Raw genomic sequence first — 18712 nt, 5'->3', positions numbered from 1 at the left:
AATAGGCATATTTTGATGTACATAATCATCAGTCAAGTAAGGCTTAAATTTATCTCATAATAACTTTAGATTATTGGAGTTGCACATAGTAAGAAGCGTATCAAACAGACGACTTAAAGAATAAATCATTTCGTAAATAATGGCTTCGGATAAACATTTTTCGCAACGATTGTCTCCATGTAAAAGTGCAGCTTCTCGAAATGTACCGACATTTACCCCCATTAAAAGTTCTCATATCGTCAAATGATGTTGGGCCTCTAATATGATTTAGAAGAAGGCGAAGAAAATATCGTTCTCCTTCAGATGGATTCACTGAGACAATTCATCCTATAACAATCCGTTTCTTTCTGGGAGTCCAAATTTTGTTGTTTGCATTCCAAACAAAATGTTTAGGAAAATTTCGATACAAAAGCGTTCGAGCAAATTCGTTTACTTTATTCACTTGAAAAAACTCGGTTAACATTATTCTTCTTACATTTTCATTCATAATAATAGCAAATAAATCATCCGTATTTTTGTAAGTTACACGTTGATGATCTTCAATATGAAGTTGTAGAGCACAAACAATTGGATAGATTTCTGACAAATTGAAAGAAAAATCTCTACATAGTTTCAGGTGGAGATATCCATCTAGTAGATTGGTAAGTAGAGATTTCATCGATGTTTTTGTCTGTCTCATTTTTTCCAACAAAAAAATTAATACGATCATGTCCTTTGTATACATATTTGTACAAATATTTTAAATCTTTAATAAAAGAGCATACTTCAACATTGATATGACAGTCAAACTTTGCACTTAAATAAGGATTATATGGTACAATCCATTGATTATCTAACATTTGATCTCTCACTTTAACACAAATACCATTATTAAGCTGCCTATACAATGGGTATGAATTATTTCCAAGTATAGTATTATTACAATAATCTTTCGGATATTTATTTTTACAACCAATAAAAGAACATACTTCAACATTGATATGACAGTCAAACTTTGCACTTAAATAAGGATTATATGGTACAATCCATTGATTATCGAACATTTGATCTCTCACTTTAACACAAATACCATTATTAAGCTGCCTATACAATGGGTATGAATTATTTCCAAGTATAGTATTATTACAATAATCTTTCGGATATTTATTTTTACAACAGCTATTTGTCACTATACATACATTTTTAGGATTCAGATTTCCACAAGGACCATGTATATTATGCCTTACAATAATAGAATGGAGATGAGGGTGTTTATTTTATCAGGAATTTCACAAGAGACTATCTTATCAACTTGTTCAGTTGAAGAAATTTTATGACCATAATTAAAAATTAACGATAAATTTTATGACCACATATATATGAGCAATAACGGGATAAAAAATATTGTTCTCATACAAATCATTTTTAAGTTCTTCTAATTTTGCTCTAAATATGCGTACAATCAAATTTGGTTGATTTTGAATCTCATCATTGTGTTTTAATTCTTGCTTAATTTCTAGCCAATTTGGATTACATGTTATAGTTAAGAATAAATATGATTTTTCATAACGTTGGACAAGAACCATAGCATCTAAGTACCTCCTTAGTATATCTCTAGGTCCACGTATAAAGAATTGTAGTAAAACAACTTTTTTTCCAATTTTGTACCCTTTAGTTTCTCCTTTATGTACACTATCTACAATACCTTGATAAAGTTTAGCCCGAATTTGTTTCTGATTATTACGAAAATAATCTAAACTCTATCTTAACGCACATATCTACAACATATTGTTGGAAAAGTCTGCCAGTATGAAGCAACACAGTCTTACCAGAAGGTCTAATCTGTAACTTGTATGAATAGTACTTACGACATGATACTTGTGACCGTTTCTTCGTTTCCTTAAGCACTGCACGAGGAAAAATGAAGAAAGTTTTATATTTACTTCAAACATCACATCTATGAAGATATAAGAAAGACACAAGAAAGTACATAAACAAACCTTTAAACTCTTTTTCAATAATTTGAGCTGCAAAATTTATTATATTAGGATTAGCAACATGGTCGATCAATTGCGCAAGCTAAGAAGATGTGTGTTCGTATCTGTGAATACCTTCATGTCAACCACATTCACCAAACGGGAAAAGCAAAGGGCATTGTAAAGGATCATAACAACCATAATAATAATGAACACTATGCGGATCACTAGAATGTCCATATATAGCAATATCACGAACACGAATATTTACGTTTTCATCATTCTCGATCCATATGGCAGCTATTTGAGATGCCGACAGAGTATTAAAGACTCACTGATCGAGTCCTAGGTAACATCTTATTTTTATTTTATGCTCATAAAAATCGGTTATACTACTTAGAGACCTAAAGAATTTACTATACGAATTTACCTTCAAGATTTCAATTAGAAGAAGCAAAATGGATTCTACTAGACTTTCTGAAGTTTTCATTTGATTTTGAGTTCATTATTTGTATCATAAAAATAAAATTGCATATAAGAAGACGTATTATTATCCGGTATAAGTTGATTTACATAATGATATACTTGTCCTTGAACTCTAAATGTGTAAATACCTTTATATGCCTTAAATAGTTTCTTATCATACTTTACTCCAAATGAAGTGAAAGCAAAGTGGTTGTTATATCAACGCGCAAGTTTTTTAAATTCCATACATGCATGTTTTTTAGATGTAAATAGAGCGTACAATTCATCCGGTGAATCGAGCATAAAAGTTTCACTTTTCCATCAGAGCAACAAAAATCTTTAGTTTCTTTATACAATTTGCGTGCGCCACAATGCTTACAATAAGTCTCGTCGATAATACATATGCAGTAGTTGACATACTAAATAGATTAAAACTTTCATGTAATTCAGAATCAACAACACTAATTGTCTCTTCATTCGAAGTAGAAGCCTCAGAATGAGAGTGTATTATATATTCGTGCCCATAATCAATGCTAGAAATATTACTTTTAGATAACATTGGATCATTTATCCTCTTACGACGATCAATACTTACAGTTTGAATTCGATTCCTCCTATCCGCCTGCCTTCAATTTTTTTGTTGGCGAATGAAAGCATTATATGGTTTATTTGTGTTTTGGGATAAAGTTTCAAGATCAAAACGATCAGGCTCGTCATTTGTAGAGAATCCATCAGAACAATGAATTTACCACTGATTTGAATAATACGAAAAATTATTAATTCAGTTAAAAATTAACAAATAATAATTACATTTAGCACACTGTAAAATAAGTGTGGTAAATAAGAAAAAATTCTGCGACAAAGCAAACATCCAACAAAACATAAACTTCATAGCCAAATCCAAGAAAAAAAGATAACTCCAATTAGATTTTCACGTATACATAGAGATAAGAATATACCTCACATCTAGGTAGAGTAAGATGAGCCAAGCTACATTTTCATCTATAGACAGAAATAAAAACTACATACCTTAAATAAATTCAAAAAAAAAAAAAAATCAAAAAAAGAAACACGAACAAAGAAAATAAAAAAAATAAAATTGCAAGAGCTTACCCAAAGTTAATCGTCGCAATTTCTTCCCTACGGTTATGATAAGGACTTAGGGATGGTAATCGGGCTCACCGGCTCGGGCCGCCCGTGGCTCGGCTCGGGAAAAGCCCGAGCCGGCTCGGCTCGGGGCTCGGGGCTCGGTAGACCCGAGCTTAAGCTCGGGCCGAGCCCCATTTTGGGGACACGGGCTTTGCCCGAGCTGGCCCGTGAGTTCGCGAGCTTTTTAATTAAAAAAAAAAAAAAATTTAAGGCAAAACAGGTAGCAGTTCGCTGCCTTAAAAGGCAGCAAGCTGCTGCCTTATATTAAGGCAGCAAATCGCTGCCCTTTAAGGCAGCCAGCTGCTGCCTTATATTAAGGCAGCAGCTTGCTGCCTTTTAAGGCAGTGAACTGCTGCCTTCAAAAATTTAGAGAGTTTTTTTCCGCAGATGAAAATTGAATTTTGGAATTAAAGGAGAGAAAATGAGGCCTTGTCTGGGAGATATTCTTCCCAGATTTCTATCCAAATTATTACTGTTAGTGGGCCCTGACTGTGAGATGGGAGAGTCAACAATTGCGGCTGAAGGGGCTGCAACGGCAATATTTATGCTTAAAATCTGGAAAAAAAAGCAATACCAGACATGGCCCGAGTGAATTCAAAGAGTGGTAGACATAGATTATTTATATTTTCTTAATAATATAATATAATAAAAAATACAAAATCACTTTGACCAAACCCATATCAAACCAGTTGAATGTGAAAACGCATGTAATAAAAACGAACAATCAAGCTCTACACAAAAAAGAGCACTTTAAGTTATTTTTTAAATTTAAAAATTAATAATTCTCTTATAATTGTAAAAAGCTACTTTATATAAGTAAAAAAAATAAAGAAGTATTAACTTAAAATTTTTTAAGCACAAATATTTACATATATTTATTTTTTAAAATGTTAAATATTAATAAAAAGAATTCACCGTCTAGAATATAACAAGTTACTTATAAGTAAAAAAAAATCACTTCAAGGTATCTAAAATAATAAATAATTGTAAAAAGTACTTATAGATAAAAAAATATTAACTTCAACATTTTTAAGTAAATATTTAGATATATTTAATATTTTTAAAATTAAATATTAAAAAAATATTAACATTAAACATTTTTTTTTGTTTTTTGTTTTTTTTCAAAAAGCCTCCACTCCGTGTAGGGAGTGATTTACTCCCATGCATGAGAGTGATTTTCACTCTATGCACGGAGTGAAATCACTCTGTGCATGGATATTTTATTTTAATTTTTTTAAATTTTATTTATAATAATATTTAATGGTAAAAATATTAAATATATCTAAATTTACTTAAAAGTGTTGAAGTTAATATTTTTTTTTTACAAAAAGTTTTTACAATTATAGGTTTTTTTATTAATTTTAAATAATTGGAAGTGATATTTTTTACTTATAAGTAACTTTTTACATTCTCGGTCGTCTAATCTTTTTATCAATATTCAAGGAAGGATAAGCAACTTTTAAGATAAGAAAGGATAAGCAACTTTTTATATTTACCAGAATCACTCCACGCACAGAGTGGTTTCATTCCATAAAAGAAGAGTTCTCTCTTCTAATGAGAAGTCAACTGCTTTTACTCTCCTTTTCAAAGGAGAGATTCTCTCCTTCCACGTAGATTTTTTCTTCTTCTTTTTAATTTTATTTTTTTATGGAGGGATGGATTTGTTGGTATAGAAAATTTATTTTTTTCAATTTTAATTGATAAAAATAATATATTTAATTTTTGTAACTTTCCTTTATTTTATTTGTTAATAAAATATTTATATATTATTTAGTTAATTTTGTAACTTTCCTTTATTTTATTTGTTTCATTTAATTTAATGAAATAATCTTTATACATTCTTCATGATAGAAAGACATTCGTAACTTTCCTTTATTTTATTTGTTTCATTTAATTTAATGAAATAATCTTTATACATTCTTCATGATAGAACGACATTCGTTAAATTTAAATTAAATATTTGTTTAAATCATTTTCATTTATTATAATTTAATAGCTTCATAATAAATTATTTCTATTTTTCTCTCCAAAATTTTTTATTATACAATATAATAGTACTGCCTGTAATCAAGTAAAAGCAAAGTAGTGTATGAAAATGGATAAATAATTAAAACGGCTTGTCAAAATCTAGAGATGACGTGTGAAAATAATACTGCAGTGTGATTGAATAAAATTATTTACTGTTGCCAAACCTGTTCCAAACCAACTTCGTGTGAAAATCTAGATGACAAAAATGAACAGTAAACCTCATATTCTCTCTTTTAAGATAAGGAAGGATTAGAATTTGGGTTTTAATTCATATCAAATAGAGGCTTAAAATATCAACTTTATTAAGATTAACTGTTCAAACTCCTATATGTTAATTATCATTTCTATATTCAATCGATATAAGATTTTACTATTAGCTTATTTAATCAACAAATTTTAACGTGCTTACACATTCCGCATATATGATGTAGAATAGATGATCGAAAAGGGAAAAATGGTAAATTACAAATTTGGCGTTCGACCTTCGAATTGGACCCATAATACCTTATCGGAAAGGGAACGACGAGTCAGATTGGCTATGCGGTCGAGCTCTGAATTGGCAAATTTTTTTAGCCTATGCGGTCGCATAGGCATAAATCAAAGACCGAACCTGCAGTTTCCTATTTTTGATATAATTCTTTTGGAACTCGATTGGGACGTGATATAAAAATTTAGAGCCGTCATATTTCAAGGCAGAACGTATTGGGAGGCAAGAAAACACATTTTGGGGATAATTTGGAGCAAAATAACAAGGATTTACACGAAGATCTTCAAGATTTCAAGCAAATTCATAACTCAATGATACATTATCTTCAAATTATCATGTATTTTGTAATTTTCTCCATGATAGGCTAATTTTTCATGTACTAGAAGATCGATGTACCATATGATCTGAATTCTTTAATTTCGAGTTTTCAATTTGACAATAAACACGTATTGAATGTTTGAACGATTTACATACAATAATTTTCTTCCATAATTAAGTACACGTAATTATGTGATGTTTGGTGGTTTATTTCATCTGTTCGAGAGAAGAGAAATAAATTTGACAAGATATATATCATCGTAGAGTCCGATAGGAAATAGAGATATACCCCTATGCCTTCCGCAAATTTTTAAATGTTCATAAAATCACATGCATTCTTATATATGCATTTGTCATAGAGATATAGGCCAGTGGCGTATAAAAATAGGTTCAATACATCTCGAAAGAAAGTGTTGAATAGATTTAGAAGCATTGATTCGTCAATAATTCAATCGTGTTGTCATATTGTGAAATTAGAGTTAAGAGTGATCATTGCATGAGAATTCGTGATCCTAGTGCTTTTAAGTTTCATTGAATACAACCAATTTGCGTTCTAAACATTTAATTTGCATTTTAATTCGTTAAAATATTGTTTTGCACATTGAGTTCATTCCAATCATCAAGTTTGAATAATTAGGGTTTTTCTAAGAATAAATTCCCGTTTTGAAGAATTTGTTTCGGTCAATGCTAAGATGGTTAGAATTGAACTACTCAATCTTTGGGGGACGATATTTGAAACTTAACATTCCACTTTATTATTTGTTAACGGTACACTTGCAGTAATATTAAGTCGAAAGAAATATTTTGTGGACAAGTTTTTATTACAGAATGGTATAAAAATCACATACATCCCCATTTACTCAAAAATTACTTATTTACCTAGAAGTAATTTTTATTAAGCTCCCAGTGCTTCGTAACTGGAAGTGCGAACTGAGTCTCACGACATTGGTGGACCCACATTGGGTCCTAGTGGCTCAAGTGACTCGCTAGCTTTAGATGTTTATTTGGGAATAAACCATAAATGCCTTAAAAATATAATATTATTCATTTTATACTATTTAACTAAAACACAAACTGAAATTACTACATGACCTAATAAAAAATACTAAAAGTACTCTAACCAAAACTTTCCCTTTTTTCACCAGTAACTGAAATGTTGAGGGACAATCATAATGGATGGAATTAACTGAAAATGCTATATATACGTGAATTCAAATTCAAATCAAGATTGGAGAACAATGGTGATATGGGTAATCATTCTTCGTGACTGAGATGAATTTGCTTTGAGGATAATTTCATGGTAAGGAATTAATTTTTATAAGATTTTCATAGTGGGTAATATCTATATTCCAGTAATATTCATGATCTTATTAATTGTTAAATTTTTATATATTATTTCATATTCAAGAGATATATAATTTTGTTGTATAACATGCTTTGTCAGATTTCAGATCATGATGTACAAATGTAATCTTACAACTATGTTTGCCGAAAACACATATGGCCGTTGATTCTGACATCGTCTTATTTCTTATTAGTAAAAATTGAATTACACCTATATTGTGGTAATTATCCTGATCTTATGTGCTTTTAATTTCTCGTTGAGGATTTCATATTCTAGAGTTATATATAATTTTCGTGACACCCGATTCGCTAGATTGCAAAACATGCTTTGATAATGTAACCCTACTTTGCTGTTGTTGAAAACACGTGGCTGCTGAATCAGAAATCATCTTAATTCTGAGTATTACAAATGAAATAAACAAAATGTTATTATATTTTTAATTTTATTGGTTCGTGGCATCATGAACATCGTACACATCTCTGTAAAAAAGAAGAAGTTAGTCTGTATAAACCCAATGTCGACCCATAGAACTTGTATTCTGTGAACTACAAGAGGTTACATACTCATTTGGTGATAATTTTTTGTTTCACATTGCAAAATAATCAAGTCATCGCTGATGTGTGCACGTCCTTTCGGCTTCGTGAACAAAAATTGTGTTATCTAATCTAATATAACAGAAGAGACTTACATTTATTTGCTTGTTGATATTATGCTATGATGGTTTCTAACTTCAGCTAAATAGATTTATTTGGAATACATCAATTTTTTACATATCATAATGCATATTAGAATATTTTCATGATTGATTTCTTAATCTAAAGTTCGCTTCTTCATTCATACGAGAGTCTTTTATTTAATTTTTCTTTTTTTCTTTTTTATTGAATCAGATATGGACTCCATCAATGTATTCATAACATGCAATGGAATGACATTTGATGGAATCACTACAGAGCCATTTGAAGGAGGAATACATAGAATCTGAAGACATTGATGGTGCAGATAAGGAAGTTGCTTAGCTGTGTGAATAGAAGTAAACATTGGGGATTTGTGATTTTCTGGGTATTGGAGGATTTTGATTTTGGTGGAATATGGTTACGTGGAATTGGGGGGATTTTAATTGGTAAAATACTAGAATTTTGGGATTTGGATCATTAATTGAATAGATTATATTGGGGCTTGTTTGGTGGAGTAATAGAAGCAATCAAGAAAATCAATTTATATATGATTGTTTATTATTTTTCGTTTTTACTTTGTAAAATGTAGTAACAATAGTATAAAAAAAGTTACAATGTATTTTATGAATTATTATTCTAAAATAGGTATTATGTGTAAATTCCTCTTTTTATTTTTATTTATTTTTTATTTTTTGTGGTGGTAGTTGTTTTAATAGGCTCCAAAATTACGAAGAAAGAAGATTATCCTTTCATTACCAAACAACAATTGAATTGATTGTTTTCATTGGCAAATCTGTGATTATTGATAAACTGATTATTTTTTTATTCAAATTAATTATTCTAATTGGTTGTTTATATCAAGTATAAAAAAGTACTTTAAATATAAGTCTGCGTTTAAAGTATTGAAAATAATATAATTATAGAATGTTAGAACGTATGGAGGATAATTGTAATAAGATAACAAATATATTAAATTTTTAGTAACCTTTTTATAAGTTTGATTGTGCCTCATTAACTTTAAATATTTGCGTCCGCCATTGTGTACCTTGTTAACATGTTCTGATTTCACCCAAAAAAAAATTTAGTTTATTAAAACTCAAGTCGATTAAAAAAAAACGAAGGAGATTTAAAAAAAAAAAAAACATGGCTTAATATGGGCATTTGTTTATTTAAATTTTATTTCAATATGTCTCTTGACGTGGACTCTGAATTCTTTCTTAGCCAACACATGTAGCATTGTCACCAAATGAATATATAGCAGCAAAATTCTTCAAGTAATATATAGAAACCATGAGCATTAGAATCATTCTGAAATTTCGACCTATAAAGATTTTGAATCTGATTCAATACTGCTATAAACTCTTTCGATAATACATTTGAATTATTGAAGGGCTGAATTCCATTATGTTTATAGTGATTGGATACTTTACTTTATTGAACTTGTAATTTGCACCCGTTTTGATACTATATCAAATAATCGACTTGACTGTAAAATAATAAATTTATTTATTGATGTTTATATTTATAATTTAAGTCATCACAAAAGGCCAAATGCTTATAAACTGGAAGTTCAATTCAACGCTTCAAGGCGGAACGGGGTAGGCGCAAAGGCAACACGGCGGCGTGTTAGGCTGACAGCAAACACAGGAAGGACACTTCTCCTTAAAATCAAGTTCTGCGACAAACACAAATTAACAACTAGAAATTTGAACGATGAAAATTCCATTATGTTTATAGTGATTGGATACTTTACTTTATTGAACTTGTAATTTGCACCCGTTTTGATACTATATCAAATAATCAACTTGACTGTAAAATAATAAATTTATTTATTGATGTTTATATTTATAATTTAAGTCATCACAAAAGGCCAAATGCTTATAAACTGGAAGTTCAATTCAACGCTTCAAGGCGGAACGGGGCAGGCGCAAAGGCAACACGGCGGCGTGTTAGGCTGACAGCAAACACAGGAAGGACACTTCTCTTTAAAATCATGTTCTGCGACAAACACAAATTAACAACTAGAAATTTGAACGATGATGAGGTTAAAATGAATCTAAAAATTTAAGCTTTTCGAGCGTGAATGAAGATTTTTTGAAAGTTTATCTTAATGCGTCCTTTCATGTGGGACAAAATTCATTTCTCTAAAGCATAAATGAATAGAGGCAAATTTTAAATTTACGATCTCCTTGTATGCTTTGATATGATATTGAATAATGACCTCTAAAAGTTGTTGAAGAAAATAAAATAAAATTAAGTAAACTTGTCTCCTTTCAAATTCAAGATTTAAGTGAAGTCATTTAGTATGGTATCGGAGCTAAACAAATCTCTATTCAGTTCAAAAAAATTATCCAAGCTTTAGACTTTTGATAAAACATGAATCTGACTGGTGCTTGGGAGATCAAGTTGAATATTAAATTCAAATAAATAACTTTGTGACATTTTCAATAAACAAGGTGGTTCAATATTGTGACCGCGTCTTTTTGTCACCTATTTATAAAAATAGTTCATGTTCATAAAAATAAATAAATCTAACATGCATAACATGGCGAGCTTAATAGTGTTAAAATATAAATTAAATATATTTCTTTTGTAACAGTATAAACTTTTAAATAAAATGATTCAGAAAATAAACGGGATGGAATTCAGCTTGAAAAGTCAATCTTGCTGCGTTACAAGGAAGTGCAGGAGAGAATACAAACATGAAGATCATAAATGTCACCAACAAACTCTTCGTAGTCTTACCTGCCATTGTTTTTACTTTTCAATTATCAGATGTTTAACCCTATATAAATATATAGGTCTCGAGTGCCTTTCAGTCAGCAAACAAATCCATTATTTATTGTTTCTAAAGATCAGAACGATATATATTTAATGCGTATGACATGTTATGCGATAGAAGTCTGAATTCTACAACTGACTTTAAATTAAATTCTAATTTTAATTATACTTATGAATTATGAGGTTTGAAGTTTTCCTCTAAGACAATTATTTATGAATAATGTTATTTGCAGTTACTCACTATTGTAGTCGTTCTACGTGACACGCATATGACAGTTAGTGATTTGATATATGTGACAAGAAAAAACTACAACATTAATATATCAAATCACAAACCACCATATAGAATGTCACGTAGGGTAATTATTGCAGTGAGTGACTATGAATAGCATTACTCATTATTTATACCTTATAGCTGGGGTATTGCTTCAGTACATAACATCCATTATGCTACTGTTAATATTGCTTTTGTGAAAAGCTGCTCGAAACAACAATTGAATTGATTGTTTTCATTGGCAAATCTGTGATTATTGATAAACTGATTATTTTTTTATTCAAATTAATTATTCTAATTGGTTGTTTATATCAAGTATAAAAAAGTACTTTAAATATAAGTCTGCGTTTAAAGTATTGAAAATAATATAATTATAGAATGTTAGAACGTATGGAGGATAATTGTAATAAGATAACAAATATATTAAATTTTTAGTAACCTTTTTATAAGTTTGATTGTGCCTCATTAACTTTAAAAATTTGCGTCCGCCATTGTGTACCTTGTTAACATGTTCTGATTTCACCCAAAAAAAAATTTAGTTTATTAAAACTCAAGTCGATTAAAAAAAAACGAAGGAGATTTAAAAAAAAAAAAAACATGGCTTAATATGGGCATTTGTTTTTTTAAATTTTATTTCAATATGTCTCTTGACGTGGACTCTGAATTCTTTCTTAGCCAACACATGTAGCATTGTCACCAAATGAATATATAGCAGCAAAATTCTTCAAGTAATATATAGAAACCATGAGCATTAGAATCATTCTGAAATTTCGACCTATAAAGATTTTGAATCTGATTCAATACTGCTATAAACTCTTTCGATAATACATTTGAATTATTGAAGGGCTGAATTCCATTATGTTTATAGTGATTGGATACTTTACTTTATTGAACTTGTAATTTGCACCCGTTTTGATACTATATCAAATAATCAACTTGACTGTAAAATAATAAATTTATTTATTGATGTTTATATTTATAATTTAAGTCATCACAAAAGGCCAAATGCTTATAAACTGGAAGTTCAATTCAACGCTTCAAGGCGGAACGGGGTAGGCGCAAAGGCAACACGGCGGCGTGTTAGGCTGACAGCAAACACAGGAAGGACACTTCTCCTTAAAATCAAGTTCTGCGACAAACACAAATTAACAACTAGAAATTTGAACGATGAAGAGGTTAAAATGAATCTAAAAATTTAAGCTTTTCGAGCGTGAATGAAGATTTTTTGAAAGTTTATCTTAATGCGTCCTTTCATGTGGGACAAAATTCATTTCTCTAAAGCATAAATGAATAGAGGCAAATTTTAAATTTACGATCTCCTTGTATGCTTTGATATGATATTGAATAATGACCTCTAAAAGTTGTTGAAGAAAATAAAATAAAATTAAGTAAACGTGTCTCCTTTCAAATTCAAGATTTAAGTGAAGTCATTTAGTATGGTATCGGAGCTAAACAAATCTCTATTCAGTTCAAAAAAATTATCCAAGCTTTAGACTTTTGATAAAACATGAATCTGACTGGTGCTTGGGAGATCAAGTTGAATATTAAATTCAAATAAATAACTTTGTGACATTTTCAATAAACAAGGTGGTTCAATATTGTGACCGCGTCTTTTTGTCACCTATTTATAAAAATAGTTCATGTTCATAAAAATAAATAAATCTAACATGCATAACATGGCGAGCTTAATAGTGTTAAAATATAAATTAAATATATTTCTTTTGTAACAGTATAAACTTTTAAATAAAATGATTCAGAAAATAAACGGGATGGAATTCAGCTTGAAAAGTCAATCTTGCTGCGTTACAAGGAAGTGCAGGAGAGAATACAAACATGAAGATCATAAATGTCACCAACAAACTCTTCGTAGTCTTACCTGCCATTGTTTTTACTTTTCAATTATCAGATGTTTAACCCTATATAAATATATAGGTCTCGAGTGCCTTTCAGTCAGCAAACAAATCCATTATTTATTGTTTCTAAAGATCAGAACGATATATATTTAATGCGTATGACATGTTATGCGATAGAAGTCTGAATTCTACAACTGACTTTAAATTAAATTCTAATTTTAATTATACTTATGAATTATGAGGTTTGAAGTTTTCCTCTAAGACAATTATTTATGAATAATGTTATTTGCAGTTACTCACTATTGTAGTCGTTCTACGTGACACGCATATGACAGTTAGTGATTTAATATATGTGACAAGAAAAAACTACAACATTAATATATCAAATCACAAACCACCATATAGAATGTCACGTAGGGCAATTATTGCAGTGAGTAACTATGAATAGCATTACTCATTATTTATACCTTATAGCTGGGGTATTGCTTCAGTACATAACATCCATTATGCTACTGTTAATATTGCTTTTGTGAAAAGCTGCTCGAGAATCTAGTTTGGGCTTTCTTGTTTATACCTGTTTGTCACTTAACTTCTTATCGATGTATTATTTTATCGAGATTCAATCATAAATCCCTTAATTTGGTTTCTGAGCATTACCGAGATTATTATACTTAACCGTCGATAGCAAAATTCCATTCTCAATTACATTCATTCACAATGTCTAACAAGTACAAATAAATATATTACAGAAAGACCATGTAAGTACAACTTACAAAGCATTGAACATCCACAACATAGGTTAGCTGCTCTTTCGAGCTACAGGAAAAATGGAAAAGTGTTAGTAAGGCCTAGCCAGAAAGTGTTCTTGGGTAGTCGTCATTTTTTGGTAATTCCCCTTTCAATGGCTCTTATGTGCGAGAATTGGCCTATTGAGTATAAGAAACGGGCTACTCAGCGCAGAACAGTGGCATCAGGTAGAGGTATGCCTTCTAGAAATGACTTGAATAAAACCAGTGATCTCTTTGGCTTTGAGAAAGGAGCTTCATGAGAAGCACCTCTAATGGTGGCAAATGACAGAACATTTCCATAAACTTGAGTCCATCCACCAACCTGTACTCATTAGAATATGCAAATCAAATAAAGGATCATATACACAGCTGAAGATTGCATGTAGATTAATACTGGAACGAAAGCTCGAAAGTATTTACCTGCTTGCCTTCAAACCAAACTCTATACGGTACAGTAGTTTTCAGTCCAAGTTCTTGAGCGAGTGCATTAACCAAGGTGCGGCTTCCAGTCAACGGAATAACAGAATCTTGATCCCCACTGTTCGCAAGATTTTACAATTGCTTTGATATCAACAAGAACTATGGAACTTACAGTTGAAGTTGATGAAATAAAAAATGCGAGTGTGGATGGGTAATTATGTATATACCTGTAGATTAATACCGGGATTCCTTCCTTGACTAGTGATCCTACTATAGAGATTGTAGGAATCTCCAAGTTGAGCATATCATAGTCCAAAATGCTGCGACACAAGAAAAATGTTCGGCTCCTCACAGTTCGTTAAAACAGACTACATAATGGACAAGATTTTAGGAGAGAAGCATTGCATTTTCAGGATTAAGGATGAGGAAATATTACTTGCTGCAAACATCCCATCTGCGGACACCAACAAGCCTAGCATGGAGAGCTTTCTGAACATCTTTTCGGTTCAAATAATTTACAATCTCGTCTTCAACACATACATCTATCCTCTCAGCATTTTGCTGGCGAGTGAAATTAGCATAATGAATTTCAACGAACTAATTTAAGAAATAAAGCAGGTGAAGTAATTTGTTTGAACAACTTACTTGTGGAGCAATAAATTTGGATTGGGAGAGCACAGACGGGATGCAGACATCCAAAGTAACATCATATTTGTCCACGAATCTACTAGTTTCTCTGTTCACTTGGCTCATGGCCCTTGAACAAACAGGTGAAACATTATCTCTGTAGTATTCTCTAACGTATTGAGAATAATTACACATGGAAGTGAACATATTGTACGTTGAATCTGTTATCAACCCATGAGACCAGAAGTACTCAGCCCTTGAATTTAAATCAGTGGTGAAATCTAGAAGTGGATTGCCCAACTGCAACAGATTAACACACTCCATCACAAACAGTATCAACTAGGAAAACTCCTGTGCCGCCACGGACAACCCATAAGCTTCTATTATCTATGTTTTTCTCAAGTTGATAGAATCCTAACATGTCGAAAATCACAATTGAAAAAACCCGTCTTATCTCTAACAACTAAGGGCTTTAACATGGCATGCTACTATCTATATATGAAAACTATGCACGAGTAAGTGTTAAGATTTGGAGTCCATCTTGATAAGGTCAACCTTATTAAGAGAAGTGACCCAAAATCTATTTAAATTGGTCAATATTTCGGTATTTAACCGATGTGAAATTTATTCCCTTAACATGCCTCCACAAGATGGTGGTTCTTTTTGAGCAGACCAATTTTGAAATCCGTGCGCTCATTTTTGAGACTTAATCGGATCGAATCGCTCGTTGGAGTTTAATGAGTTCTGATGTCATGTTAAAATTTGTGGTCTATCTTAATAAAGTCAAACTTATTAAGAAGAGTGTCCCAATCCTTTATATATTGGTCATTATTTCGGTATTTTACCGATGTGAGATTATATTCCCTTAACATGCCCCTGTAAAATGGTGGCTCGTTTGAGCTGATCAATCTTGAAATCCGTGTGCTCATTTTTAAAGATTTAATCGGATTGAATTGCTCGTTGGAGTTTAATGGGCTCTGATACCATGTTAAGATTTGGAGTCCATTTTAATAAAGTCAATCTTATTAAGAAGAGTGACCCAAGATCTATTTAAGTTGATGAATATTTCGATATTTGATCGATGTGGGATTTATTCCCTTAACAGTAAGTGTTTTGGTCGAAAAATCTTATTGAGTCTCATGTAATTAGGTATGTACCGAAGATAAAATTTAAATAATTTATGTGTTCTCTGTCTACCGTGTATGCTTTTAAACGAGGTGGTTTAATATAATGCACTCATAATTTAGCATATTGTATGAATTTGTATACTAGTGATCATATCACTCCTTAGCAAAATAAAGTTGCTCAACACTAACATCATGAGTCTAACGAGATCGTTAGATATTAATGTAAATTAGGTGTCTTTCTTAGTGATAGTTTATTTTATTTCCCGAGTTTCATAGTTTAGCGTTTTACAATTTATATTCTACTCTGTAGTCCTTTTCATAAGATTGAATAATACATTTGCATCTTTTTTAACAAATGAGATGGTTTAACATAAAGCACTCAAATTGCAAAATTTACTTAAGCTGAAAGTGTTTAATAATTTGAGCACCTGTCTTTCTAACCCGAAGAAAGGGAAGGCAAATCCTAAAATAGCAAAAAAATAACACCAATGAACACTTACTGCTATTCCTTTTAGATTGAACACCATTTTCTTTTTATTGAACTTGATCATTAGCTTGGCAAGTTGAGGTACGTAGTGACCTGGAGATCATAAAACAAAATGAATAGAAACAAAACTCACGAGCATCTAAAACTGTCATACAAAGGTATAATAAATTTAAGGTTGTAGAAAAAGATACCAGCGTAACTTTCTCCAGTTATAAACAAGGGACTATGAGCATACTGGGGAAATTTGAGGAACCACCGTTGCAAGAAAAAGATATTATCCCTGGCTTAAGAAATCAAATGCAAATCCAGCGTTAGGAAGAATGGACTCAACAAAATGCAATTGGAACCTAGAGATTACTGGAAATAATATAAGATTATGAACCAACTTGTCTAAAAGTTTTAAACCGTCACGTGTATGTTGGATTTTTGTCTTCGACAAGGCCTAGCACATGCACATTTTTTCACAAACTTGTGACATTGAAACATGAAATCAAAACTTTCTTAGCACTGTTAACCTTTTAGATGACTTGGTTCGACAATGAAACTCAAAATTTTACTGAGTGCTTGGCTGCACACTATTGAATTATATGGTATAAAAACTTAAGTTACTGCAGACGAGATAAATTTATGTATTTATATTTTCATGCACGGAGAAGCCTAACTGAACTGCAAAAAATCGCATTATAAATCATAGATACATACCGGTGATCTCATCGTTCACAGTCCCATATTCTGAGGTATTAGTTGAATAAGAAAACCCAACTCCTATTGGTGTGTCCAAATACAACATATTTGCTTCTGAAACATAATACCAGATTAAAAGATCATCACATTTCTGCTAAAATTCTCATACCACCTTATACATGTACAAAACTGTTCTTACCTCTGTTCCAGCTATACTCATTTCGATCAAGAACTTGTCCATTTGGTCTTAAAGGTCCATTTTCAGAAAATGCCCCAACTCCAATAGAGGAGCAGCCAGGTCCTACACAAAAAATATGAATACCCTTGTGGTGAATTTTTAAAGTAGACTTACTCGACAGTATTAAAGAAGAAACATAAGTAACAATTCAGACACTGTACTGTCTAATTATGTTCAGTAAAGCTTAGCAAAGATGCCCATAAATCTAATGAAGCAAGTGAAATGAGCATACCTCCATTCAACCACAAGACCAGAGGCTTTGAAGAAGGGTCCTTTTCTGCCTCAACAAAATAGTAAAATAGGGCTCTTTGTTTTCTGTCATCAACGGTAACATAACCTGAAAATTGTTGAAATTGCAATGTGGGTTGTCCAGGCAACTTAGTAATCTTATCAGGATGAGACAACATAGACTCAACCTCAGCAAAACAACCTAAAATCAGAAACAAGATAGCCATAGCCATTGCCTTTGCTATTGATATTCATAAAACCATGAATTAAGGGAGTGAAGATCTGGTAAACATGGAGACTGCAGAATGTATGTATTGTGTGTATATATATTTTTATTATGTAGAAGGCATGGAGTGGTGGACTTACGAGTGGGGTCCTAAACAAATAGCAATATAGCATGCTTTTCTTTGGGTGCCCTTATCTTATTGTCTGACCTCTAAAAATGAACAAAGTAATGCTAGACATTTTTTATAGTTTAACAATCAGTCTAATAAAAAGATGCAAGTCTCTGTATATCCAACTTTATGATTTTTTTTCCCCAATTTAGATTGGTGCTTACAAATTTAAAGTGATAACCATATGACAGTTTAACAAAGATATAAAAAGTTCTCGTTGCTGGCAATTGATTATACAAATTTAAGAAAAAGTTGAGGACCAACTTGCTACTCGAGCGGAGACTCAAGATGCAATATTTCCTTTTTCCAATGTTTGATAATGATATAGATTGTCTTCTTGCTTGTAGGACAGTAGAGGTGATGGTGAAATGATGAAAAAATATTTACCT

The 18712-nt window shown here is 31.2% G+C and overlaps 1 protein-coding gene across 1 annotated transcript; it reads right to left on the bottom strand.

The window, feature by feature from the left end:
• Nucleotides 1–13997: 13997 nt before the first annotated feature.
• LOC111402579 (serine carboxypeptidase-like 45) lies at nt 13998–18302 on the bottom strand. The gene is made up of 10 exons (XM_023030989.1): nt 17933–18302; nt 17662–17763; nt 17481–17576; nt 16970–17062; nt 16792–16871; nt 15183–15464; nt 14974–15098; nt 14765–14857; nt 14538–14655; nt 13998–14439 (listed from the first exon to the last, which is right to left on the bottom strand). Exons 1-10 carry the CDS (start codon nt 18159–18161, stop codon nt 14281–14283), a joined length of 1377 nt encoding a protein of 458 aa, XP_022886757.1. The 5' UTR covers nt 18162–18302; the 3' UTR covers nt 13998–14280.
• Nucleotides 18303–18712: the final 410 nt, after the last annotated feature.

The sequence above is a fragment of the Olea europaea genome, chromosome 1 (assembly GCF_002742605.1).
Source record: "Olea europaea var. sylvestris chromosome 1, O_europaea_v1, whole genome shotgun sequence".
NCBI classification, from domain to species: Eukaryota; Viridiplantae; Streptophyta; class Magnoliopsida; order Lamiales; family Oleaceae; genus Olea; species Olea europaea.
This window is presented reverse-complemented; position numbering and strand designations above follow the sequence as displayed.

Bases quoted from the DNA above. Each gene is read 5' to 3' on its own strand.
- LOC111402579 (XM_023030989.1), bottom strand. From the start codon at position 18,161: ATGGCTATGGCTATCTTGTTTCTGATTTTAGGTTGTTTTGCTGAGGTT. The intron at 17,764-17,932 runs GTATGCTCATTT...TTTTTTGTGTAG, and splicing joins GGTCTTGTGGTTGAATGGAG to GACCTGGCTGCTCCTCTATT. The intron at 15,099-15,182 runs GTAAGTTGTTCA...TTCACTCGCCAG, and splicing joins CCAAATTTATTGCTCCACAA to CAAAATGCTGAGAGGATAGA.